At 42.2% G+C, this 27,518-nt stretch overlaps 1 protein-coding gene across 5 annotated transcripts in view; it reads right to left on the bottom strand.

Moving 5' to 3' along the window:
- The window catches only part of ERAP1 (endoplasmic reticulum aminopeptidase 1), a 125,906-nt gene that overhangs the window by 22,249 nt on the left and 76,139 nt on the right, over positions 1 to 27,518 (bottom strand). Inside the window, exons 1-4 of one of the 5 annotated variants that reach the window (XM_024737664.1) lie at positions 12,712 to 12,869; positions 6,656 to 7,196; positions 4,518 to 4,656; positions 496 to 630 (exon numbers count right to left, since the gene is read on the bottom strand). In XM_024737664.1, the coding sequence (XP_024593432.1) occupies positions 496 to 630; positions 4,518 to 4,656; positions 6,656 to 7,182 (801 nt within the window). In that variant the 5' untranslated portion in view covers positions 7,183 to 7,196; positions 12,712 to 12,869. Of the gene's footprint in view, positions 1 to 495; positions 631 to 4,517; positions 4,657 to 6,655; positions 7,197 to 9,005; positions 9,056 to 9,721; positions 9,968 to 12,711; positions 12,870 to 27,518 lie in introns of those variants that run through there. The other 4 variants (XM_024737667.1, XM_024737665.1, XM_024737669.1 and 1 more) reach the window with 4 other exon arrangements.

Raw genomic sequence — 27,518 nt, forward strand, 5'->3', positions numbered from 1 at the left:
TCTTTTTCTCTAGTACTCCAGTACTCCCTGGCCCAAATGCTCTCCCCAGAGCCATTTAATACTCCAAGCAGACCGCTCTATCTCACTTCCTTCCCATGGTTAGAAACTCCCGCTCAGGTAGTCCATGACATTCACTTCCAAACTGCATGAAGTTATACACAGGAGAACCTTAGAAACCATTGCAGGATCTAGTCCAACTTACACATTTTAAAGAAGTATAAGCTAACTTCCAAGGGGAGCAGGGCAAAAGGGAGCAGAAAGTCAGTTAGTGGTGGAGCCAGGACCATGACCCAGGCCAGCCCAGGCCTCGCCGCATGTTTTTGCTATTAGAACCCCACTGTAAATATGAGTATCTGAGACAACGGGATGACCAACCAACTGGTTTGCCCAAGACTGAGGGGATTCCTAGGATGCAGGACTTCCAGTTTTAAAACCAAGACAGTCCCAGGCAGGCCAGGACAAGCTGGTCATCCTATGTGACAATCGCAGGTTCACCTTGATGCCACTTTTGGTCATCTTGCTGACAGACTTAAAATCTGAAACAATGAAGGCCACCAGGTAGGTGCTCATCTTCACGGTCACATCAAAATGGTCTTCTACGAGTCCTTCAGCAACAGTCACAGATTTAACCTAAAATCAGAATAACTGAAATCATCAAATACAATTACCCAAGACATTGAAAACATTTGATAAAGAGAAATTTCCTAACTCTCAGACATACTGAAAGTATATGACATGACATTTGTATAATTATTTTAAAATATCTCTTTCCGGGGCTTCCCTGGTGGCGCAGTGGTTGAGAGTCCACCTGCCGACGCAGGGGACGCGGGTTCGTGCCCCGGTCCAGGAAGATCCCACATGCCGCGGAGCGGCTGGGCCCGTGAGCCATGGCCACTGGGCCTGCGCATCCGGAGCCTGTGCTCCGCAATGGGAGAGGCCACAGCAGTGAGAGGCCCGCGTACCGCAAAAATATATATATATATATATCTCTTTTCGATATCTGATTATAATTTAGACATTAAGGCCAAACCATTCTACTCCATTTCTTTCTTTATCGAGATATAATTCACACACCATGAAGTTCACCATTTTAAAGTATACAATTCAGTGGTTTTTATTATATTCACAGTTATACAACCATCACCACTTAATTTCTTTTAAATAATCCAGATGATCACAAACTCACTCATATTTGGCACATGAGGATTGATAACATGGGTGAGACAAAGCAAAACTGAGATTGCTGGCTTTGCCAAGATGTAGCTCACTTAAATACAAGGTATGAGAATGATCTGGGAATGCAGTGTCTAATAGGGGTCACCGAGGACAACCTAAAAAGAGCTTCTACTTTGCTAAACAGTTGAAAGTAACCCATGCCTGGGCCTGACCCTGCAAAGCCTCCTCCAAACTCTGATTTGCTTCACTGGAATCAGTTTTTCAATGCAATCAGGGAGCAGCCTTGCAGAGTAGGGTTGGGGTGATAAAGGTACAGTCTAAGATGTCGGCTTCCAGAGAAGAAAGTCTAATGCCTCAGCCAACAGAAAGCACTGGGCAGGACCCTGGAGAGAAGACCATCCAGAACTAATCTGAGAAATTCCATGCTAACACATGCATTTTTCCTGTAATCTTATTTCTACCTCCATTTCTCTGCCCCCTTATCCTTCTTCTTCTTCTTTTTTTAAAAAATTTATTTATTTATTTATTTGTGGCTGCATTGGGTCTTTGTTGCTGTGCACGGACTTTCTCTAGTTGCGCCGAGCAGGGGCTACTCTTCCTTGCAGTGTGCGGGCTTCTCATTGCGGTGGCTTCTCTTGTTGCACAGCACAGGCTCTAGGTGTGCAGGCTTCAGTAGCTGTGGCATGCGGGCTTCAGCAGTTGTGGCTCATGGGCTCTAGAGCACAGCCTCAGTAGTTGTGGTGCACAGGCTTAGTTGCTCCACAGCATGTGGGATCTTCCCAGACCAGGGCTTGAACCTGTGTCCCCTGCACTAGCAGGCGGATTCTTAACCACTGCACCAAAGTGATAAAGGTACAGTCTAAGATGTCGGCTTCCAGAGAAGAAAGTCTAATGCCTCAGCCAACAGAAAGCACTGGGCAGGACCCTGGAGAGAAGACCATCCAGAACTAATCTGAGAAATTCCATGCTAACACATGCATTTTTCCTGTAATCTTATTTCTACCTCCATTTCTCTGCCCCCTTATCCTTCTTCTTCTTCTTTTTTTAAAAAATTTATTTATTTATTTATTTGTGGCTGCATTGGGTCTTTGTTGCTGTGCACGGACTTTCTCTAGTTGCGCCGAGCAGGGCTACTCTTCCTTGCAGTGTGCGGGCTTCTCATTGCGGTGGCTTCTCTTGTTGCACAGCACAGGCTCTAGGTGTGCAGGCTTCAGTAGCTGTGGCATGCGGGCTTCAGCAGTTGTGGCTCATGGGCTCTAGAGCACAGCCTCAGTAGTTGTGGTGCACAGGCTTAGTTGCTCCACAGCATGTGGGATCTTCCCAGACCAGGGCTTGAACCTGTGTCCCCTGCACTAGCAGGCGGATTCTTAACCACTGCACCAACATGGAAGCCCCACCTCATCCTTCTTTTTAGTACCCACCAGCCACAAGCTATGGTGCCTGCTGGTCACCCTTTGATCATTCAAACCCTAACTCTAATAGTCAACCTAGGTTTACTCTTGAAGGACCCGAAATGACCTTTCTTTATAAAATGCCTTCAACCTACCCCTAACAATAATTTCTATTCTTGACATTGTTTTAATTATTAGCACAATGTCAAGAATAGAAATTTAGATGTGATTAACCCCTGCCCCAAACACTTCAGTGTTCCAAAGGTGTATCCGCTTTTCTAGCCTCCAAAAAGATCCTTTGAGACCCCACTGTCCTTCCCCTCAACCCCAAGTCTGCGTCTTGAGTTCAGGCCACCCTGTTAAATTTCTGCCAAGGGAAGAGCTTTCTTGTTCAAGAGCAAGATTACATTAGATTTTCTGATCCTCAACAAGTGGGTCCCGGACGTCCATGGATTTAGACTCCAGCGTCTTTGGGGAGCCTTGGGGCTCTTGCCTTCCCCTGCAAGCCTACAAAATCTCCACCAATCTTGTTTAGCGGGTCAGTCTGTCCCTCATTTCCAAACCACCCCTGTTCCTTTTTTCTCCTTAAGCTGTAATTCTCTAATTAGAGAACTCACTCCCATCCCAGGGAGCAATACCATAATATTTGGGGAGGGAACTATAATTTGAAAAAGGATTTTCTCTATCTCAAATTTATATTAGGAAAATGGCATAACTGTTTCTTATCTTTCTATACACAAATGCGGTGGGGAGAGAGACAAAAGTTATTGGCTGGTAAGGATTCACAAAAGTCTACTTTTTATACAGCCTTCTAGGAGGGAATGGCAGACTCCCTTTTAAGGGATCCTTAAGGGATTCAGCGAGCAATACAGAGTTCTAAAGGTTGAGAAATACTGTATTAGAGGTTGGCTTGTGGCTCTGTGAGTCCCTTCATGTGAAGCTAATGCCTCCCGAGTCAGCACAGGGATGAGGCGTGATACCCTTCTGGACTCTGGGCAAAGCCTATTCCACCCTGAGTCTCATCCACAGTGAGCTTCTCTGAACAAAGGGTGTGTGTGCTTCTGGAGTTGGTATGCATCGGGTGTAGAATGACAGCTCAGCTTATGTTTCCCCAGTGCTACCAGAATCATAGGATAACGGCACTTACTAAGTAATTTTATTCATTTGGTGAGGTCATCTTCTCCTCACTACTTTTAAAAATCAGAGGGGTTTTGGACTAGCAGATGCAAACTATTATATATAGAAGAGATAAACAGCAAGGTCCTAGTGTATAGCACAGGAAACTATATTCAATATCCTGTAATAAACCATAATGGAAAAGAAAAAAACATAAAAATAAATAAAGAAATAAGAATCAGAGGGAAAACTGTCCACATCTGCTTTGAAACTGGGAACTGAGCTAGCTATCATTACTTACCTTTACTACCATAATAATCTTAAAATATTACTGTTTTTTCTTTTTCCATCTGACCAACTTTGTGCCATAGTTACAAATTGCATAGCTAATATTATTAGTAATATAGTATACAGAAATTATAAAAAATAACTATATCATAGAAACATGGCCTTATTCAACAAAGCATTCCCTTTAAAATCCTTTTAAAAGAGCATATAAGAAAATAAAAGTGAAAGTGCTTTGTGAAGGGCACTCTCAGTTAACCTGACCTGAATTGTCTATAAAGTTTCCCTCCCATCAACACCGCACCTGCAATGTCACTCTTACCTAAATTTTGCATGTTTTTAGGGACAATTCTTTTCTTTGACTATAAATAAATTGTTACTTGAACCAAAAGCATAGGTTGGAAATGAAATAGAAAAGTTAGCTATCTGTAGGCAATAAAACAAACAGAACAGGCAACCTGAATGTTAACTGTCAGTGAGGTAATACAAATCACAGTGAATCAATGGACTTTTCTTGTGAGTAGACAACACACAGGAGTTTAGACTCACCAGTGGCATGTTGGAGATGGCGAGGTGTCTAGGTTCCCTTCTGATCTTGATTGAAAAACTCGCTTTGAAAGCAGGTTCATCAAAGCAGGGAAAGGCCATTCTGGCCGCAGTCGGTTCAAACTGTGTTGATGCAAGTATCCTAAAATTACGACAAGGGAAATAAAAATACACCATGAAGCACCAGGGACTGTCAGTTAGGTGTGTGATCATTTTTTAATTCCTAAAGTTATCATAATCTTCATGAATCTCACTATTAAAATTTTTTTTATATGACAAAAGCTATCATAAACTAAAAGACAAGCAAAAGAAAACAGGGAAAATTGATTGAAAGGTATTTGACAAAAGGTTAATAACCTGAACAGATAATGAGCTCTTAAAAATATGTAAGAATTATACCCAGCAACCAAGTAGAATAGCAGGCAGAGGCCATAAATCAGCAACTCACAAAAGAAGAACCTACAAATATTCGATAAACACATCCGAAGCTGCACAGTTTCCTTAATGATCGATGTAATAAATTAAAGGGAAAAGTCCATTGGCGTTTTGGCTTTAAAAGGATTGCCAATATACAGTATTAGTGAGGAATATGGCAAGGGATATCAAAAGTTTATTGACCCTTTGACTTAGCAATTTTACCTCTAGGCATTTAGTCTGAAGAAATGCTTGTCAAATTATTGCTGATGCCAAAAAGTTGGAAACAACCTAATTTCCATCCATCGGGGATTAGTTAAATAAACCAACACACAAACATACATTTTAATAAAGTCATTAAAATGACGTATAGGGATAGTCATCCATGTAAAATACATCTCCTCATCATATTAAAAAACTCCCTCGTGAAACAGAAAATATAACATGGCTCCATTTACATAAAATAATGTGTATGCATATCCAGAAAAAAGTCTAAAGGATATTCCCCTGAAATAGAAGCAGTAGTTATCTCTAGAGGCTATAATGAGGGTACATTTTACTTTTAAAAAATTCTTTTTGGTAGTATCTGACTTTTTTTACCTCAAAAAAATAATATGAAATCCGAAAGTTAGTATAATCTACTAACAAATGAAATTTGATTTTAAAATTTAGTATAAAATCTCCCAAAATATCTTATTAAAAACAGAACTAGGGCTTCCCTGGTGGTGCAGTGGTTGGGAGTCCGCCTGCCGATGCAGGGGACGCGGGTTTGTGCCCCGGTCCGGGAGGATCCCACGTGCCGCGGAGAGGCTGGGCCCGTGGGCCATGGCCACTGGACCTGCGTGTCCGGAGCCTTGCTCCGCAACGGGAGAGGCCACAGCAGTGAGAGGCCCGCATACCACAAAAAAAACAAAACAAAAAAAAACACAACTAAAGCAAGGCAGGAGAGGATCACTAAAAAAGTTTTAACTGAGACAAAAATATTAATATTTCCTCTAATTGGCTGTATGGGTTGAACTGTGTCCCCTAAAAAGATACATTGAAGTCTTATTACCTAATATCTGTGTAACTTTATATAGAAATAGGGTCTTTACAGATGTAATCAAGTTCAGATGAGGCCATCAGGTTGGGCCCTAATCCAACAGAATTGGTGCCCTTATAAGAAGAGGGAAATTTGGAGAATGGCCATGTGACAGGCAGGCAGAGACTGGACTGATGTAGTTGCAAAGCCAAGGAATGTCAAAGACTGATGGCACCACAAGCTAGCAAGAGGCAAAGAGGGGCTCAGAGACTTAGAGCATAGGCCTCCTGACACCTTGATTTTGGACTTCCAGCCTCCAGAACTGTGAGAGAAAAAATTTCTATTGTTTTATGCCACCCAGTTTATGTACTTTGTTAAAGCAACCCTTGGAAACTAGTACATAGGCCAAGAGAATTTAAAATATTTTTTATATGCCAGAAATCTAATTAAATAAACAAATAGGTATTCCCTCTGATAGAGCTGGAGGAAAGAAAACTGGTTAAAACAGAATGAAAAAGGAGATCCCCCAAAACAGGGAAAAAACTATGAGCCATTTTTAAATCTACAAAGAGATGCAAAACAAAACCAAAGAAAGAATTCAACAATCAAGGGAATTTTAAAAGACAATCCACCTGAAGTAATAAATTTCGTGTGGGTAGCATTTGAACTTTTAAAAAAAAAGAGCGAGAGAGAGACAAAAAAATACCTCACTTCCCCTTCCTTGGTTCTGTAGGTGCTTTTATAAAATCCATAGAAACTCTCAGAAAGATTGCCAGCATAGTCAATGACAATGGTGTACAGGAGCCCGACCACCAGGGGCTCAGGAGCCAGGAGTGCGATTTGCTCCTGAGGCGGGTATTCCAGGACTCTCAGCGGCTCTTCAGACTGCTTCTCACCAGCTCCCTTCCTCAGGGCGGCCTTAGATATTTGCAGGTGGTGACTATGCAGGATGATGGTACTGGTGGGCTTGCTGGCTGTGATTTCTATTTCCGTGGTTCCCCCGAAAGTCAGAGTGGTGAGGTTGGCATGAATCATGAGATCGTAATGAAGTGGGATGATGTGCTCAGGAAGTCGCATTTTATTCCAAGGAAATGGTGTCCTGTTACTAGCCTTTGGAGATGTTGTTTCACTGCTCTGACACCAGGATGGAGTTGCCACAGTTAAGAGCATCAACAGTGATGAAGGCAGAAGGGACATGGTCACAAGGGGCCGTTTGACGGACAGAGGTATCATCTTGCTTGAACTGCCTAGTGGCACAAATGTGTAAAAGAAAAAAAAAAAGAGTCACTAAAATATTATCAAGACAGCATAATTTCAGAATGTATCCATCCAGAATGAACAGATACAGATACAAACTTTCAAAAGTACTAGGTCTTTTCCTGAAAGTAAAATTACCTTCCCTGTGCTAATGATTCATAAGAAGAAAGAAGTTTATGGTCAGCAACAATCATTAACACCTACTGTAAAGCATCATTTGGCTTTCAAAGTTTAAATTAACTCTTATCAGTCAGCGTTCTCTGTTGAAAGTAAGAACAAGCTCTGGCTGAGGACCCTGAGTAGCTCACTAAATGGGTCACGGGGTTGCCAGGTCATTTGGGAAACCAGGCTCATAAAACAGGCAAAAATGGGCGGCCAGAACCACATCAGAGAAACACCTGATCAGGTGACCACCCCCTACCCACACTGGACCTTAGAAGAAGCCACCCTACTGCCTAGAGATTAGATTCAGACACCCCTGCGGCCACCAGTAGAGTGAGGTCTCCACTGCCCCTGCAACGTTCTGTTGTTTCAGCAGAAGCGAGGTGTCCACACTACCAGGCTGGGAGGTGGAGAGAGCAAGAATCTGGGCTTACCGCTTCCTCAACGGGAGACAGGCCTTGCTTCCCACTAAGCTTACAACTCAGAGAGTTCTTAAAACACAGGAAGTATAGGAAGGAAACATACATGCTCAGGACTAAGTGTGGGGGGGAAAGGCAAGTATTTGTAACAGTAAGCCTTCATAACACTGGTATCTTTGTCAAACTGTCCTGCCAAAAGCTGATTTAGTATCTATTTAGCCAGGGAAGACTTTAGAGTGACTTTTCATGATAGTTTGTGACAATCCCCTGGTTTCTCTCTTACACTGTGTGCTGAGTACCGTGTGGGATATAAGAAGACACAAATCCCATAATCAAGGACTTCAAAACCTGGAAGGGCAGAAAACATATATACACAAAGAGTAAAACACAACAAAGTGTGGAGTGCTTTAAAAATAATAATAGGGACTTCCCTGGCAGTCCAGTGGTTAAGACTCCACGTTTCCACTGCAGGGAGCATGGGTTTGATCCCTGGTCAGGGAACTAAGATCCCACATGCAGCATAGTGTGGCCAAAAAAATGAAAAAAAAAAAAAAAAAAAGGAAGAAGAAGAAAAGAGCGCTGAGGGAGAATGGAATGGTATTTCCAAAGGGAGAGGGTGACTTTGGTTGCAGAGTGATGCTGAGATGCCTTTATGCAAGAGCAGCATTGGGAGTGGTCTGGAAGGACGGGTCAGATTTGGAAGTGAAGGGAGGGCATCAGAGGCACTGCAGGTGGAGCAAACCAGAGCAGTAGCTACAGCACAAAAGGAGAAAGGATAGGGCTGTTCGGGCAATCCATGTGGACAGAAGCAAACCCCAGGAGAACTTGCTGGAGAATAATTATTCACAAGGCAAGGAGGGGGGGTGACTCTAAGGTTACACTCAAAGCACACAAGGAGGCATGATGCAGACCATATTTTGCACTTCATTAAGGCCATGCGACATAAAAGAAATGCGAATTTTAAGGGAGTTGGCAATCCATGCCCAGAGAACCAAGCATACATTTTTCTCTCTCTTAGACAAAGCTGCCTCTCTAATAGCAGTTGGTCAGGAGTGGCTTCTGTCAGGTGAGCTCAGGTTATTGAAATGATGGTGGTACACTGGATTCTTCCTCTATGTTAGTGGTTCTCAACTTTGGCTGCATATTAATGTCATTAGGAAGCTCTTAAAATAATGACTGGGGCTTCCCTGGTGGCGCAGTGGTTGAGAGTCCGCCTACCAATGCGGGGGACACGGGTTCGTGCCCCAGTCCGGGAGGATCCCACATGCCGCGGAACGGCTGGGCCCGTGAGCTGTGGCCGCTGAGCCTGCGCGTCCAGAGCCTGTGCTCCACAATGGGAGAGGCCACAACAGTGAGAGGCCCGCGTACTGCAAAAACAAAACAAAACAAAACAAAACAAAAAATAATGACTGATGCCTGGATCCCTAGGTCAGGGCATCATAATTGTTTTTAAACTTCCCCGAAATTCTATTGAACAGCCAGATTGAGGAACCTCCTAGATAATCCTTGCCAAGCCATGGTCTTATCCCTTGATCTGTATGTGGGGAATACTACTTCAGGGGAATGACTGATGTGCTATCCCCACCCTTCACTCTCCATTCTGCTCCCTTCCGAAGCACACAGCTACAAGTACTGACCTCTCGCTTCCCCACGGAGTAGATCTGCAGGCTAAATAAACAGAAGGGATGCAAGCACCGTAGAGACAGTCAACAATAGAGACACCATAATCCCAGCTCAAAAGGCACCACCCAAATTGAGACAGAAGAGAAATGTGAACAGGAAGAACAGGGGTTTCTGTTTTTGTGTTTCTTCGGTTTTGTTGTTGTTGTTGTCTAGGAACCAACTAAAGGATGCTTCCAGCCATGGAGGATTGGAGTGATTTGGAAGAGAAGAATAAAAGTTAAACACCAAAATAGTAGAGTTCCTGCCCCTACCTCCTCAGGCAGAATCCCAGGGCAGAATGATGGATCTCCCTTGAAGTTGAGGGGCCAGAGGTAAAAAGAACTTGCGTGATGCTTGCATTTGGAACTTCTGATGACAGCAGCTTAGTGGGTGTGGCCTGCGCCCCAAGATGGCAGAGAGCACAGGGAAGGTGGCAGGTTCAGGCATGCAAGGGCTCTGGGAGTCCTCAAGCGTTCTCCAACAGCCCAAGAAGAGATCTAAAAATTCCAACTGGTTCTGAGCTGACAGCAAGGCCCACAGGCTGCTGAAGGGGTTGGCGGTGGCACCTCATAGCAAAGGCCTTGCAGTGTTGGGTCCAAGAGAGGAGGAAACCAAAGAGATAATGGCTGTGTCTCAGAGAAGATGCAGGGCCAGGAAACCAAAGTGGAACACGTGATATAGACAGCATAAATGTTGGAATTCATACATACGTATATAATTATTGCTATATCAACAATATATATATTAGGTTTACAGTCAGAAAAGAAAATCTGGCTTTGAGTTCTTGCTCTGACACCTATTATGACCTTGGGCAGGTTGTTGAACCCTGGTTCCATTTTCTTCGTGTGTAAAACGACATAACACCTCTCTCACAGGATTGTTGTGAAAATTAAGTTAAAATATGTTCAATTACTCATTCCGCAGATACGTATTGAGGGTGTATTATGTGCGAGGGTTTTGCGGGGCAGTGCAAGACAGCACAGGTCCCTGACCTCAAAGAGCATATAGTGGGGGTGGGGTGACTTTTAACAAGTTTACACAAATACAAACATAGATAGTTACCAACCATGATTAGCTATGAAGAAAAAAGCAACACACATACTGAAAGAGAGTAACAGGGCAGACTGATGTACACTGGGGGCTCTCTGAGATGTTTAGCTGAGATTTAAAGGACAAATTCACATCAGCTGAGGAAAGAGGGAGAGAGAGTTTTGCAAACAGAGGGAACAGCACACATACTTGCAAGCTCAGGGGCAGTAGAGAGTGCTAGTTATTTATGAAGTCAGTGAAGCTGAAGCCCAGCATGTGGCAGAAAGATGCGCCTGGAGAGGTGGGCAGGGGCCAGACCACTACACACCTTCTAGGCATCTTAAGGATTTTGGATCCTATCCTAAGGGCAATGAGAAACCACAGGGATTTGAGCTAGGAGATCTAGCTAGGATCCAGTTCACACCTAAAGAAAATCACCCTTGTTGCTGTGTGGAGAATGAAAGACTGGAAAGAAGTAAGAGTGAAGGCCAAGAGACCACTTAGAAAGTAGTGTAGACAAAATACGAGAGTGGTTCATACTCGGATGGTGTCTACAGAAAGAATTGGGGGGGGGCGGGGTGGAGACAGAGAGATGGATGAATTCAACATCTATATTTAGGATGGATTAGAAGTAGGGAGTGAGGGAAAGGACAGGATGTATCAGGATGGCTGCCAGGTTTCTACAGTGGACTTCTGGGTAGTCACAGGTGCCCTTTATTGAAATGGAGAAGGCCAGAAGTGGAAGAGATTTAAAAGGGAGAAGAGGGAATGAAGGGTTCATTTTTAAATATGTTTAATTTGTGCTGTCTATGAGATATCCAGGGGGATTTATCAAGAAGGCAGTTAAATATACACAGATTGAGGGCACAGAGATAAGGGTTTTAAAGGAATTTCCTGTACTTGACTGTACTCCTTTAAAGTTTTAAAAAGTATCTTCCTTTGGCATCTGATCTTACTAAAGCTTCTTTCACAATGTTGTGGATAAAAGTGCAGCAGTAACAGAGTACCTAACTTTACTTCACAGCCAGAAAGAGTTCAAGATACTTTAGGAACCTTACTGCCTTTGGTGATTCTGACTTTTCCCACTTACACAGGAAGTCAGGGGCAACTGGTCCTGGGCTATCGCATACTTCCCTTCATTGGGACACTATGGAATGTGAAATCCATCACCAAGAGGTAATGGACCTTCTTCCAAAATGCTGTGAACAATGAAATTAACAAGCCTTGATAACAGCTTGTCACTGCTGGTAAACAATAAAAATGTATAATCAGTTCAATTTTTTAACATATTAGAATTTATCTATTTAGGCCCACTTGAAAATGTGCTACGTATCAGTACAATTCCAACTCCATGGAAAAAGAGACAACCCTGGCCAATTTTTTTAAGTTTTGGGTTTTTTTTTTTTAAGTTGTCGACCACATCCCGAATTGAGAGCAAATACTCTGGGGATTCAGTAGAAAACAGAGGATTTCTTTCTGAACCTGGCCTTACAAAGAACCTCCATGAAAAAGGTAAGGAAGTGTCTGCACTTCTCCTTCCTCATGAAATTAACTTGCAGGCCCACCAGGCGTGTAAGACACCCAGAGAGGGAATTTTAATTTGCTCAAACAGTAGTGTTTTAACTCGATAAACCCAGGCTGAGCCAAAGAGAAGGGAGGACAGACAACTACTAGCAACAAGTACAGGAGAAGAAGGGAGAGAACTGATCTTGAGGACACTTAACTCTTATTCCCAGAACACCCCCGCGCCTGCAAGTAACCAAAGCCACGTACGTTTCTCTATTATCTGCAAGGCGCCCTCCTCGGCCTAACCCCACAATCCACCCACCAGTTCACTTGGCCCTACTCGGCAGTCCGGTGGACGCGGCGGGCAGGAACCCAGCCTCCGGGAGGAGCGCAGAAGGAGGCTCCCGCCTGCCGGCCGGGAAGTGGCACAGCCCGGGGAGCGCATGGAGCGGACGCACCAGCCCTGCGCCCTTGTCCATCTCCCAGTGGAAAAGAGGGACAAGGACGCGAGCAGGACTGGGCCTGCGCCAACCCCGCCGCCCTCCCCACGGACATGATCCCCAGCCCCACGACTCCCCCCAGCCCCACTTCGCAGCCCCCTGGTTCTCTTCCTCCCCGCGCCCTGGACCCCAGGCCTCCCCAGCATAGGGGGGATGCCTGGGCCCCGTCCTTCCGCAACCACGCAGCCCCCTCCCCGCGGGGCGCACTGGGGACGGTAGTGCTGTACCTGGGGCTCGGGGACCACACCGCTGCTGCCTGCCTTGGCCGCCCCGGGACCGAAAGTGAAAGTGGAGCCGGAGCTGCACGCAGAAACGCGGGGTCGAGCCTCGGCAGGCGCAGGGGCGCCCCAGGCCGAGGCGGTAGCTGGGGAAGGGAAAGCCCGGAAGTGGGGACGAGCAGACATCGCTGTTCCCAAAACAGGAGTTCACAAAACAGTGCGGCAGCAAGGGAAGCCGCAGGGTTGCACTGCTGGGGGCCCAGGCGGGGCGGAGCACCCCTTTAGGAATGCAGAACATTTCCCCTGCGTGTGTCTCTGGAGTTTTGGTTTGGTTTGGTTTTTCATTGATTAGCCTTTGGTGCAGCGGAGGTTTGGGGCTTAAGAACTGGGCCGGGGCTCTTAGAGGACTCTTCGGTGGACCGGAGCTCCCCTCTATCCCAGCCTGAGCCAGCTCAAAGCCCCTTGGACGCAAGGGGTGTCCATCATCTCACCTCCGCAAATGGGCTGAGAGCCCTCGGGCCCGCCTCAGAATGAAACAGGAACCCAGAGCAGTTCTTGGTTTCTGCAAAATGCTGAACGGTCTGGGCTTTCACCTGTAGAGGGGTTCGGCTGGAGACACCGAAGAGAAAGAAAGGGAAACAGAGGCCCGGAAGTGCCCCACCAATACCAAGGGGCCCTTGGACACCAAGGGTTTGCTGCTCCCCACATTAAAAACTCTCCCTCCCTGCTTTTTCAAATCAAATGACCTTTGCTCCCCTTAAAACATTAAGACTGGATGAAATGTCTCAGAAAGCCCATCTTTAAACAGTTCAGGGTAAATGAGGTAACAAGCCAAGAAAACACAAATATTCATACTCACGAAATGCTCCCCCGGCCCCTCTGGGATTTTTCCTCACTATAGTCGGGCTTTCTCCTCTCACTTCTTTCTCTGCTGCCTTGCCTTTGAGAACCTGGGGTTCCAAGTCGCTAGAACAGTATTTCTCAGCTTTTCCCCCCTCAGTCTTATGCCTCCTTTTGAAAAACATAATATTTTGTTCTGCATATTCTCTCCAGTCAAGGATATTTTGTAACATAAAATTAACACCCTGTCCCCAAGCCCAACCAGAGTGGAACCAAGGGAAGTTTTTTCACTAAAATTCAACAAGAAACCAACTTTGGGATCAGGTAGTTTCTGCGTTTGAAATTTCTGCATGTTTGCAGGGGTGTCAGTGGACAGCTATAGCCTCCAAGGCCTCTGGGTGTCAGTGAGTGATCCCAATTTGTTCAGATGAGAGCTTCCTGTCCAGTAAACTCATGCATTTCTTTGTTTTCATATTTATGTTTTGGGATATGATGCTTTCCCTTCAGTTTCTAATAAGTTTAGTTTCTTTTAAAATATTCCTTGATGGTCAGGATGGAAGGAAGTGAAGGCACCAAACAGGCTGGAGGCTGCTATAAGTGACAAGTGAGAAGGCAGGAAGAGGGGAATGAATGCCTTTACAGATACCTGGGAAGACAGACGGGAGCCAGACTCACCCAGACTTTAGACTCACTTACAATGGCCAAGAGTCCCTCTTCAGAGTCCAAGGGCACTACAAATAAAGCAATTAAAGACAGGATTTGGCAGTATTCCCCTGTAGTTTCAAAGCTCTAGCAGGGTTCTGTGGGATGCAGGCCTTGGAGTGAGGACTTTAAACTTGAAGGAGTCCCACTTGTAGAGTCTGTGAGATCAAAACTTAGCAGTTACCAAGCTTAGAAATGGTACTAGAGGGAAGCAGACAGAAAGAAAGGGCATCTTGGTTTATGGATTACTTACCAACTGTTAGATACTGTGCTAGATGCTAGTCATGTGCGTTTGTGTGTATATGTATGTATAATTTAATCTTTTCAGCAGTCATGTAATGTAGGTATTATGCTTCATAAATGAGAAAAGTAAGAGAGGCTCTCAACTTGCTCGAAGAGAAAATAAGAAGTGAAACCTAAATGTGAGCCCTGGGTGGGTCAGTTTGACTCCAAAGTGCATGTTTTTTCCACCGACTCACACAGCTTCCTCAACTAGCTGTTAATTACTTCCTCTCCCTCCTCACCTAGCCCCCAACTTCACTTGGCACTTCTAGCTTTGCTCTCTTCCAGGCAGCCTCTAGGAATTTCCCACCCTGAAAAACCCTCCTGGAGCCTCCACATTTCCTCCCAGTGGATATTCGCTTACGCTGCTGTAACTAAGACATCAGTAGTTTAAGGACACAAAGCTTTATTTCTCACTCATGGTACACAGCCATTGTCTGTAGGCAGGGTCCTCTGCCCTGCACAGCCCATCGGGGCTCAGTGTGACAGAGGATCGTCATCTTGTAGGTGCATCCATCTGAAGCTTTTGGCCTTCTTGATCACCATGACAAGGAAGAGGAAGCCCAGAGAATCATGCATCAGCCTTTTCCCACCTCAGCGCTGAATAATACGCATCCCTTCCACTCACATTTCATTGCCCAGAACTAGCTACAGGGTCTCCTGCAAATGCAGGGAGAGGATGGTAAACATTAATACTGTCCTCCACACAGTGTAAGAGGGTCAGTTGGGCCTATGCATTTCAAAAGCTTCTCAGTGTCCTTAGTCTCAGATGGAAGGTGGGAGGAGGGAGTCGACCTCAGGCTTTCGCCATTGTGATGGGTACAACCTTGGCTTATTACTAATCAATTTCTTTTTTTTCAGATTGGATTCCAGATTTTGATCAAGTGGTGTTCAGTTTTGCTTTAAGTAATTGCATCAGTTCTGTCTTCATTAGCTTTTGTCAATTAATGTCAGCATTTGGCTCATTTCTTCTCTTTTGCTGCCAAAGTTGCTGCCATTTTAACTATGTCACCACTCTCCTTCTCGATGTAAAATCTTACCCGGAATCATGATGTAGAAAACAGACAAACCAGGGCTGTTCTGACAAACCCACCCATTTAGTCCCTGCCAGCTGTCTCTCAACCCCATTCCCACACCTCCCCCACACACACACTGTGGGTCCCTGAGGCACCTCCACAGGCTCCTATGGCCCCAGAACTTAATTTTTTTAAACACCACCTTAAAAAAGAAAAAAAAAAAAAAAAAAAAAAAAAAATGTCCTCATTCTTGATAAAGAGGATGATAGGTTTTTTTCCTACATGCCAAACTGCAAGCCAGGCCTACTCAACAAAATCTATACCATTTTATTGAACATCAGAAACAAGGAAGAAGGTATAGATGCCAAGTTAAAAGAAACACTGCTTCAAAGCAGGCCACTGACCCCATAAGAACAAATAAATTCCTCTGAAACATTGTGGTTTGAAAGCATTTACATATACTCTATCTCATTGGACCCTCAGAGTACACTTGTGTAGGTGGCTTCTAGTTCCATTTTTCTATAAGGATTTGAGATGGTGAGTGACCTACAAGGCAGGGCCCACCATGTGGAGACAGCTTGCTCTAAAGTGAAGCCAATTCAAAGTAAAGTAGAATTGACAGAGAGAAACAGACAGAGAAAATAACCCCATTGAGGCTGTCAGTCCCAGCTGTCCTGAGCAAGCCCTACCCTTGGACCTTCCAGTCAAGAGAAGCAACGAATTCCTTTCTTGATTCAGCCAGTTTGTCAAGCTTCAGAAAGAGTCCTGAGTTACCACTATGACAGAGCACTAGAGAGGGAGTGATGGATGCCAGCTTCTGTAGGAACAATGAGAGTGCCCAAAACTGCTGTCAGACTACTAGGACTGCTAGGTCCTGAAGAACTTTCTGGGTGACTTGAGGACTGATGACTTGTTTCCCATTTCCCCCCTCCTCAGACATCTATTTGACCTACTCCTGCCACAGAGGGAAACCTGCGAATGCCCCCGGTTCTCACAGCCTGATGGAACCCAAGGACCACACCCCTCTCCTGTCTCTCCTCAGTAAGCAGGAGGGCCCCCTCACTACTCTTCAGCCCACATTCTACATTCCTATGGCTTTTCCCTTTGCTCATTTCAACTAGGAGGTAAATCACCATAACGCATGTTTTTAAAATTTGCATTTCTTTCATTACTATGAGATTTAACACTACACTGAACATATGTTAATTAGATGTTTTTACTTTTTATTTCCTCTTCTGAGAATTATATGTTTTTGTTTGTTGCCAATTTATCTACTGGAAAATCATTACTTAGTTTTATAAAAATTATCTATGACACACAAGAGAAATCTATGAATTCCATTAAAAATGTAAAATATCACAATCAGTAAGGCTCTGTTGTTTCAAAGCAATCCCACAAATACATCTAAATGAATCATGTCAATTTCTTTAAAATCCAGACCTATGCCTGCTGTTAAGTTATTTGAGATGTTGGAGCTTACCAGATATTGTTAATCTGACATTAAAGCAAATCTTGGTTCAGGAAACCTGGTATTTAGGTTTGATGTTGTTTATAGCTCCCTCTGCCATAGCAACTGCACATTCCATCCAAAAGCAGCAGAATACACATTCTTCTCAAGTGCACATGGAACATTTTCCAGGATTGATCACATGCTGGGCCACAAAGTGAGCCTCAGTAAATTTAAGAAAACTGAAATCATATCAAGCGTCTTTTCCAACCACACTATGAGATTAGAAATCAATTACAAGAAAAAAACTGTAAAAAACACAAACACGTGGAAGCTAAACAATATGTTACTAAACAACCAATGGATCAGTGAAGAAATCCAAGAGCAAATCAAAAAGTACCTAGAGACAAATGGAAATGAAAGCACAATGATCCAAAACCTAAGGAAAGCAGCAAAAGCAGTTCTAAGAGGGAAGTTTATAGCAATACAATCTTACCTCAGGAAACAAGAAAAATATCAAATAAACAACCTAACCTTACACCTAAAGCACCTGGAGAAAGAAGAACAAACAAAACCCAAAGTTAGTAGAAGGAAAGAAATCATAAAGGTCAGAGCAGAAATAAATGAAATAGAGACAAAGAAAACCATAGAAAAGATCATGAAACTAAAAGCTGATTCTTTGAAAAGATAAACAAAATTGATAAACCTTTAGCCAGACACATCAAGGAAAAACAAAAGAGGAGAGGGCTCAAGCAATAAAATTAGAAATGAAAAAGGAGAATTTACAGTGGACACCACAGAAATACGAAGGATCATAAGAGACTACTACAAGCAACTATATGCTAATAAAATGGAAAACCTAGAAGAAATGGACAAATTCTGAGAAAGGTACAATATCCCAAGTCTGAACCAGGAAGAACTAGAAAATATGAACATACTGATCACAAGTACTGAAATTGAAACTGTGATTTAAAAACTCCCAACAAACAAAAGTCCAGGACCAGGGCTTTCCTGGTAGTGCAGTGGTTGAGAATCTGCCTGCCAATGCAGGGGACACGGGTTCGAGCCCTGGTCTGGGCAGATCCCACATGCCGCGGAGCAACTAGGCCCCTGAGCCACAACTACTGAGCCTGCGCATCTGGAGCTTGTGCTCCGCAACAAGAGAGGCCGTGACAGTGAGAGGCCCATGCTCACCGCAACTAAAGAAAGCCCACACACAGAAACGAAGACCCAACACAGCCAAAAATAAATAAATAAATAAAATTTAAAAAATAAAGGAAAGCAAGGATGTTTTTCAATAGTCACTGCAATGTTGAAAGGACAATGGAGCCAACTTAAAGTTAGTCCTGGTTAACTTACCTCAATTTGAAATTTCAAAAAAAAAAACAAGATAATTATGGCTAATTGAAATGAGTTGCATCTGTGAAAATCCATGAGTCTGTAATGGTGCTCAAAAAAAAAAAGAAAAATCTACATATATTGTATAAAAGGAAATTGTGACCTAAATATGGCAAATAAAATAGAATATGCTTAATTTAAAAAAAAAAAAGTCCAGGACCAGATGGCTTCACAGGCTAATTCTAACAAATATTTAGAAGAGTTAACACCTATCCTTCTGAAACTATTCCAAAAAATCACAGAGGAAGGAACACTCCCAAACTCATTCTATGAGGCCACCATCGCCCTGATACCAAAACCAGACAAAGATACCACCAAAAAAAGAGAAAATTATAGGCCAATATTACTGATGAACATAGATGCAAAAATCCTCAACAAAATGCTAGCAAATCGAATCCAACAATACATGAAAAGGATCATACACCATAATCAAGTGGGATTTATCCCAGGGATGCAAGGATTTTGCAATCTCCGCAAATCAATCAGTGTGGTAAACCACATCAACAGACTGAAGAATAAAAACTATATGATCCTCTCAACAGATGCAGAAAAAGCTTTTGACAAAATTCAACACCCATTTATGATAAAAAAAAAACTCTCCAGAAAGTGGGCATAGAGGGAACCTAACTCAGCATAATAAAGGCCATATATGATAAACCCACAGCTAACATCATATTCAACAGTGAAAAGCCAAAAGCATTTCCTCTAAGATCAGGGACAAGACAAGGATGTTCACTCTCGCCACTTCTATTTGACATAGTTTTGGAAGTCCTAGCCATGGCAATCAGAGAAGAAAAAGAAATAAAGGGAATCCAAATTGGAAAAGAAGAAGTAACACTATCACTGCTTGCAGATGACATGACATAGAAAATCCTGAAGACATTACTAGAAAACTAGAGCTCATCCATGAATTTGGTAAAGTTGCAGGATACAAAATTAATACACAGAAATCTGTTGCATTTCTATACATTAACAATGAAAGATAATAAAGAGAAATTAAGGAAACACTCCCATTTACCACTGCATCAAAAAAGAATAAAATACCTAGGAATAAACATACCTAAGGAGGCAAAAGACCTGTATGCAGAAAAGTATAAGATGCTGATGAAAGAAATCAAAGATGACACAAACAGATGGAAAGGTATACCATGTTCTTGGATTGGAAGAATCAATATTGTCAAATGATCATACTACCCAAGGCAATCTATAAATTCAATGCAATCCCTCTCAAATTACCAATGGCATTTTTCACAGAACTAGAATAAAAAATCTTAAAATTTGTATGGAGACACAAAAACACCCTGAATATCCAAAACAATTTTGAGAAAGAAAAATAGAGCTGGAGGAATCAGGCTCCCTGACTTCAGACTCTACTAGAAAGCTACAGTCATCAAAAACAGCACAAAAACAGAAATATAGATCAGTGGAACAGGATAGAAAGCCTAGAGATAAACCCATGCACCTGTGATCATTAATCTATGACAAAGACAGCAAGACTATGCAATGGAGAAAAGACAGTCTCTTCAATAAGTGGTGCTGGAAAAACTGCACAGCTACATGCAAAAGAAAAAGAAAAAGAAATTAGAACATTCTTTAACACCATACATGAAAATAAACTCAAAATGGATCAAAGACCTAAATGTAAGGCTGGTTACTATAAAACTCTAGAGGAAAACATAGGCAGAACACTCTTTGACATAAATCACAGCAATATCTTTTTATGTGTGTGTGTGTGGTATGCAGGCCTCTCACTGTTGAGGCCTCTCCCATTGCGGAGCACAGGCTCCGGACGCGCAGGCTCCGCAGCCATGGTTCACGGGCCTAGCTGCTCCGTGGCATGTGGGATCTTCCCAGACCGGGCCATGAACCCATGTTCCCTGCATCGGCAGGCGGACTCTCAACCACTACGCCACCAGGGAAGCCCAGCAATATCTTTTTGAATTCACCTCCTAGAGTAATGGAAATAAAAGCAAAAATAAACAAATTGGGCCTAATTAAACTCAAAAGCTTTTGCACAGCAAAGGGAACCATAAACAAAACGAAAACACGAATCACAGAATGGGAGAAAGTATTTGCAAATGATGCGACTGACAAGGGGTCAATCTCTAAAACTTACAAAGTGTTCGTATGGCTCAATATCAAAAAAAAAACAAAAAAAAACAGTAAAAAAAAAAATGGGCAGAAGACCTAAATAGACATTTCTCCAAAAAAGACACAGATGGCCAATAGGCACGTGAAAAGATGCTCAACATCACTAATTATTAGAGAAATGTCAATCGAAACTACCATGAGGTATCACTTCACACCAGTCAGATTGGCCATCATCAAAAAGTCTACAAACAATAAATGCTGGAGAGGGTGTGGAGAAAAGGGAACTGTTCTTCTACACTGTTGGTGGGAATGTAAATTGGTACAGCCACTACTGAGAACACTATGGAGGTTCCTTAAGAAACTAAAAATAGAGCTACCATATGATTTAGCTATCCCACTCCTGAGCATATATCCAGAGATAACAATGGTTCAAAAGGATACATGTACCCCAGTGTTTATTGCAGCACTGTTTACAATAGCCAAGACATGGAAGCAACCTAAACGTCCATTGACAGATGAATGGATAAAGAAGATGTGGTACATACATACAATGGAATATTACTGAGCCATTAAAAAGAATGAAATGATGCCATTTGTGGCAACATGGATGGACCTGGAGATTATCATACTAAGTAAAGTAAGTCAGACAGAGAAGGACAAATATCATATGTTATCTCATATGTGGAATCTAAAAAAAAAATGAACTTATTTACAAAACAGAAACAAACTCACAGACGTAGAAAACAAATTTATGGTTACCAGGGGGAAAGAGGGGAAAGGGATAGATTGGGAGTTTGAGATTGCCATGTATACACTGCTATGTTTAAAACAGATAACCAACAAGGACCTACTTTACAGCACAGGGAATTCTGCTCAATATTCTGTAATAAACTAAATGGGAAAAGAATTTGAAAAAGAATAAATATATATGTCGGGGCTTCCCTGGTGGTGCAGCGGTTGAGAATCTGCCTGCTAATGCAGGGGACACGGGTTCGAGCCCTGGTCTGGGAGGATCCCACATGCTGCGGAGCAACTAGGCCCGTGAGCCACAACTACTGAGCCTGCGCATCTGGAGCCTGTGCTCCGCAACGAGAGGCTGCGATAGTCAGAGGCCCGCACACCGCGATGAAGAGTGGCCCCCGCTTGCCACAACGAGAGAAAGCCCTTGCACAGAAACGAAGACCCAACACAGCCAAAATAAATAAATAAATTACTAAAAAAAAAAAAATATATATATATGTATAACTGAATCATTTTGCTGTACATCTGAAAGTAACACAACATTGGTAATCAGCTATACTCCAATATAAAAGAAAAATTAAAATAATAACAAACTACATTGTTATTAACCTCGAAAATAAATAAACAAAAACGTTGCTAATGCTAAAAAAAAAAAAAAAAAGAGTTATCCAGGAGCGGGCATGTTCTTTGCATATGCCAAAATGAATAATAAAAATAGGTTTAAAAACATATGTACATTTGTCAACTGTATTTTCTAAAGAACCATAGCATGCTAGCAAACAGTTCTCATGCTCTCTCACATACAGGGGGGAACGGAAGAATCTATCTACCGCATTAATGTTACTGTACATTGAAGGTATTTCTGTTATAATCATAGGTTGTGATAGCCTATGTCCTTGATGCAAGAAGGATATGTAGATCAAGAAAGTGATTGATGAGGGAACAATTGGTCAGAAACTAAGGAAGGACCTTGACTCTAGAGACTAGAAAGATTTGATTCTTCATTGGGCTGAAAATGTGAATATCTCCCAAATAAGAAATGAGAAATTAATAGCTGGCTGAAATTTTTCACTTATGGAAAATGAGTCATCTTCTGACTCCCAGAAGAACTGATTCCAAACTCAGGAGAAAGATGACATCTGAGATTATGACCAATAAAGAGTCCAGAGCTCAATAAATTGATTTAAACAATAAATGGATTTGATAAAGAAGATGACTAAATGTAGGAAGAGCTTTTACAGGCTAGGGAATATATTATAGGCCCAGTAAAAGCCCAAAGTCAAAGAGAGTTTTGTGAGAGAGACAAAGGAAGATAGGTCCATAGGGCTGGAGCCAGGGCAAGCCCTGAGAAGGCCAGGGCAACTTCAGAGAAGCACTGCAGATCTGAGTCATTTGAGCCCAATACCAGAAATTCCAGAGAGACCCAAAGGATGAACCAGCTCCAGCAGAAGGGCCAACCAAATCTACCTCAGGGCAGAAGTCTGAGGATCTTTGCCTCATGTCCATTGCCCAACTCCCAACCCAGAAAGACTACAAGGAGTGGAAGGGTCAGGAATGAGTGGGTGGATCAGCCAAAGATGTCAAAATAAAACTGCAATTAAATTATTGAGAATTCTGGGCTCTTCTGTTTTTGTAGCATCGTTTTGCTACAGAGGAAGCCCTCTCTGGCTTCCCAGTCCTGGTGGTAGATTGCTAAACTCTTATAGAATCTGTATTAGCCTAGCAGTCCAACAATTCCCCATCTAAAGGATGAAAACTGCAAAATCATAATATAGTAAAATTTTATATTACTCACTTAACCTTTGTAGTGCACTAGTAAATAAAATACCCAAACTACTGAAGTTTCTTCCTTCCTTTCTTTTCTTTTTCCTTCTTCCTACCTTTCTTTCAGCAGTTATTAACTGATGCAGTGAGTAAAGAGAAGCAAAGGAATGCACCAGAATAATTTAGGAAACTTGTCTTACAAAGAAAGATTCCTTACCTCCACCATGAGAAATTCTAATTCTATAGATCTTTTTTCTTTTTTTAACTTTTAAAAAAAATTATTTATTTATTCATTTATTTTTGGCTGCATTGGGTCTTCGTTGTTGCATGCAGGCTTTCTCTAGTTGTGGTAAGCGGGGGCTACTCTTCCTTGCAGCACGCAGGCTTCTCATTGCAGTGGCTTCTCTTGCTGTGGAGCATGGGCTCTAGGCACGTGGGCTTCAGTAGTTGCGGCACGTGGGCTCAGTAGTTGTGGCACATGGGCTCAGTAGTTGTGGCTCACAGGCTCTAGAGCGCAGGCTCAGTAGTTGTGGCACACGGGCTTAGTTGCTCCGTGGCATGTGGAATATTCCAAGACCAGGGCTCGAACCCATGTCCCCTGCATTGGCAGGCAGATACCTAACCACTGCACCACGAAGGAAGTCCTGATTCTATAGATCTTGACTGATATATACCATAGAATTCAAAGGCAAGTATAAGCTTTCTTAGAGAAAAAAAAAATTTTTTTGTTTGGTTCTACACTGCTATACTGAGGGCAAAGGGGATTCTCCATACCTTAGCCAGAAAAGTAGGAGGATTAGTGAACTCCTGAGGGCCAGCCCTCAAAAGTAGGCAGCAACAGATGTTTGACTTCTGGAACCTAAAAGGAACTACTAAAAATGATGCAGATAGAGGAGGAAAGAGAGGTGGACAGAGTCTGGAGTCAGCTATGGTCGTTGACAACTGTCTAGATTATTTCATCAGACTCTTCTTCTAAACCAATTAAGAACAGGAAAATTGCAAGTTTGGAGATCAAAGTATAGGTACTTAGTGCAGGGAAAGGAACAGAGAGGCCATTCTATTTGTGGGTTTTGATCTCTGAATCCTCACTTTTCAAAAGAAGCTGTATGGTGAGGAATTAATAAATGTTAATTGTTTTTAGAGTACAAACTCTAGGGAGAAAGATGGTCCACAGATAGGAGGACTATATCAACAAGGACACTTTTGAAATATAAAGTGAATGTTTACCTAATGGTGAGGAGGGGCATGGAGGGACAGATGACCAGCATAAACCAGATCTCCTCATTCACAAAGCCAGAGGGCAAGGGAGCCCCATTGCCACTTGTCAATCCCAGGGCATAGGGTGGGGTGAGAAGGGTGGTGAGTGATCTGGAGGGGCAATTGGAAGTTCTCCAGCACAGGCATATTGAATAATAACATGTGTTCCTAGGAATCTAACCACACATCAGTTAGGAATGGTGATCACCTTCCAATTGACCTGTTCATCGAAAGCAACAAATGATGCCAACCTCACTTCACGTTTTGTATCCATGTAATTACAATGATGGAAAAGAAAAATAAAATTACCGAAAACACCAGTGACATTTTTAAATCTAAAAATGTATCAGTCAGGATTCAGTCACAGAGAACAAAATCCATTCAAGCTATTTAACCAGAAAAGCATTTATTGCAGGCTATTACATAATCATTGGGATGGCTTAAAAAACCCATACTAGAGGGAGCTTCCAGGAACAAATCCCAAAGCCACCATGTAGAACTTGGCCACCAATGAAGCTGCTTCTCTTGCCATGACCTAGAAGCCATCTGCTGAACTGGGCAGTGGCTACCACAGCTGCTGGCTCCAGAACCATGTCAGGGATGCTACAATCTGTCCCAGCCAAATGAATAACTCAAGCTTTGCCTCTCTCCCCACTTATCTCAGTTCCAAATTCGAGTCTCCTACCAGCACTTCTGTTTGGCGGAGCCTAATGCACATCCAGAACCTAGGAACACTGGATAACGTACTGAGTGAACCAGATACAATATCTACCACAAATGTTAAACTGTGCTGAGGCTGAACAAATGAAAAAGAAATAAAACAGTTATGAGGAAACCTCAGGTAATTTTTAATGTTTTTATGGACAAAAATAATTGGGAAATCAATGGTAGATTTAGATCACGAGAGGCTTGGGGCACTTGAGAGTGGGATGAATATTTTTGTGACATAAGCATATTGTCAAGCATCAGGTTATGATGTGGTATCTTTGAAATGTCTCTAGGGACTCTTTTTTTCTTCCCCTCCCTCTGGGAAATCCATAGGCACATGGCTCAATCTCAGTCTGGGATGAACAGAGCATCCACATTCTCTGTGGTACAGTGATTGGTCCAAGGACTGGCACGTGACAAAAGCCAGGGCAATCAGAGGCCTTGCCCAGGATTATTCTGGCTGAAGCTGACAGGGAAGCCTCTTTTTTTCTTTTTCTTTGTGGTTTCAGTACTGTAAGAATTAGTGTTAATGGTCAAGTTCCCACTGTGGGGCAATGCCTAAGGAAATGAAACTAACACCAAAGAGGAAAAAAGAAATGAGAGGCACAACTTAAGAGATTCCTTTGTTATACACATTTTCTGATTTCACCCTTTTGGCCTGGAGTGGCCTCCTTTCTGCAGTTATTTCCTCAGTTCTGTGAGCCATCCAGCATCCTTCCAATAAATCTTCCCTTTCGGATTAAGATTGTTTGACTGAGTTGGGTATCAGTTGCATGCAATTTTAAGAGTCATAACAAATCACAGTCTCAATTTTATAACATACTATTTCAATAGTCACTTGAAGGAAAGTAGTGTCCTTTGGGTCCAAGGGGAAAAATGAGATATTTTTATTTTGGCTTTGCTTCCCATACATTGTTTGAGGTTGACCTAAATTCCACTGAAGCCTAAACCTGAACTACATTTTTAATCAACCAACTTGATTTAAGTAATTTTGATAATGTCACTCAGTTTTAGGTAAGCAGCCTCAACTTCATGTCTTTTTTTTTTAATTTTATTGAAGTATAGTTGATTTACAATGTTGTGTTAATTTCTGCTGTACAGCAAAGTGATTCAGTTATTCTTTTCCATATTCTTTTCCATTATGGCTTATCACAGGCTATTAAAAATAGTTCCCTGTGCTATACAGTAGGACCTTGTTGTTTATGCATTCTATATATAATAGTTTGCATCTATTAATCCTAAACTCCCAATCCATCCCTCCTCCATCCCCCCAACAACTTCATGTTTTAAAAGACTCATTTACACCTGCTGCCGCACAATCACCTATCTTCACTCTGCAAACAATTGTCAGCTGTGTACTCTGGAAAGCCCCAGAGATTTCACTGGCAATGGGGAAGAGCCAAAGAAAATCTACTGTGAGACCAGAAAGGGAGGAGAACCTATAGCTCCATTGGGAAAGCTTGGAAAGCAAATCACCTAAGTAAGCCAGTACACAGATTTTAAAGAAATGTCTGTGAAAGTGATGATAACCACAATGAATAGCAAAAGGATGAACATGAAGATGTAAAAGAGGACATCAAAAATCATAAAATGTGGGGGAGGAGAGTAAGAAAATGTGTATATTTTTTCATTTCCTAGAATGTGTTTGAGCCTATATGACTACCAGTCTAAGGCAAGTAGGTATAGGATGGGGTTAACATACTTGAAAAACAGGATAGCCACAAATCAAGAACATACAATAGATTCACAAAAACCAAAAAGAAGAGATCATAAATGTAACACAAAAGAAAACCATCAAACCACAAAAGGAAAAATGAAAAAAAAAAAGGGACAAAGAAGAAATGTAAAATCAATGGGAAAACAAGGCTCAAAATGGCAATAAATACATATCTATCAATAATTACCTTAAATGTCAACAGACTAAATGCTCCAATGAAAAGACACAGAGTGGAAGACTGAATAAAAAAAACCCAAGAGCCTACAATATGCTGCCACTTTAGGGCAAAGACACATATAGATTGAAAGTGAGGGGATAGAAAAAGATATTTCATGCAAATGGAAATGCCAAGAAAGCAGGGGTTGCAATACTCATATCAGACAAAATAGACTTTAAAACAAAGGCTATAAAGAAAGATAAAAGAAGGACACTATATAGTGATAAAAGGATCAATACAGGAAGAGGATTTTACACTCACCAACACATATGCACCTAATATAGGAGCACCCAAATACACAAAACAAATACAAAGCAAGAAATTGACAGGAATACAATAATAATAGGAGACTTTAACATTCCATTCACATCAATGGATAGATCTTCTAGACAGAAAATCAATAAGGCAACAGAGATCCTAAATGATACAATAGAACAGTTTGACTCAATTGATATTTTCAGTACATTACATCCAATAAAAAACAACAACCAGAATATACATTCTTTTCACATGGAACATTCTTGCACATGGAACATTCTTTAGGACTGACCATATGCTACGGCACAAAACAAGCCTCAACAAATTTAAGAGTATAGAAATTATCTCAAGCATCTTTTCTGACCACAACGGCATGAA

The sequence above is a fragment of the Neophocaena asiaeorientalis genome, unplaced genomic scaffold (genome assembly GCF_003031525.2).
Source record: "Neophocaena asiaeorientalis asiaeorientalis breed wild unplaced genomic scaffold, Neophocaena_asiaeorientalis_V1.1 scaffold573, whole genome shotgun sequence".
Classification (NCBI taxonomy): domain Eukaryota; kingdom Metazoa; phylum Chordata; class Mammalia; order Artiodactyla; family Phocoenidae; genus Neophocaena; species Neophocaena asiaeorientalis.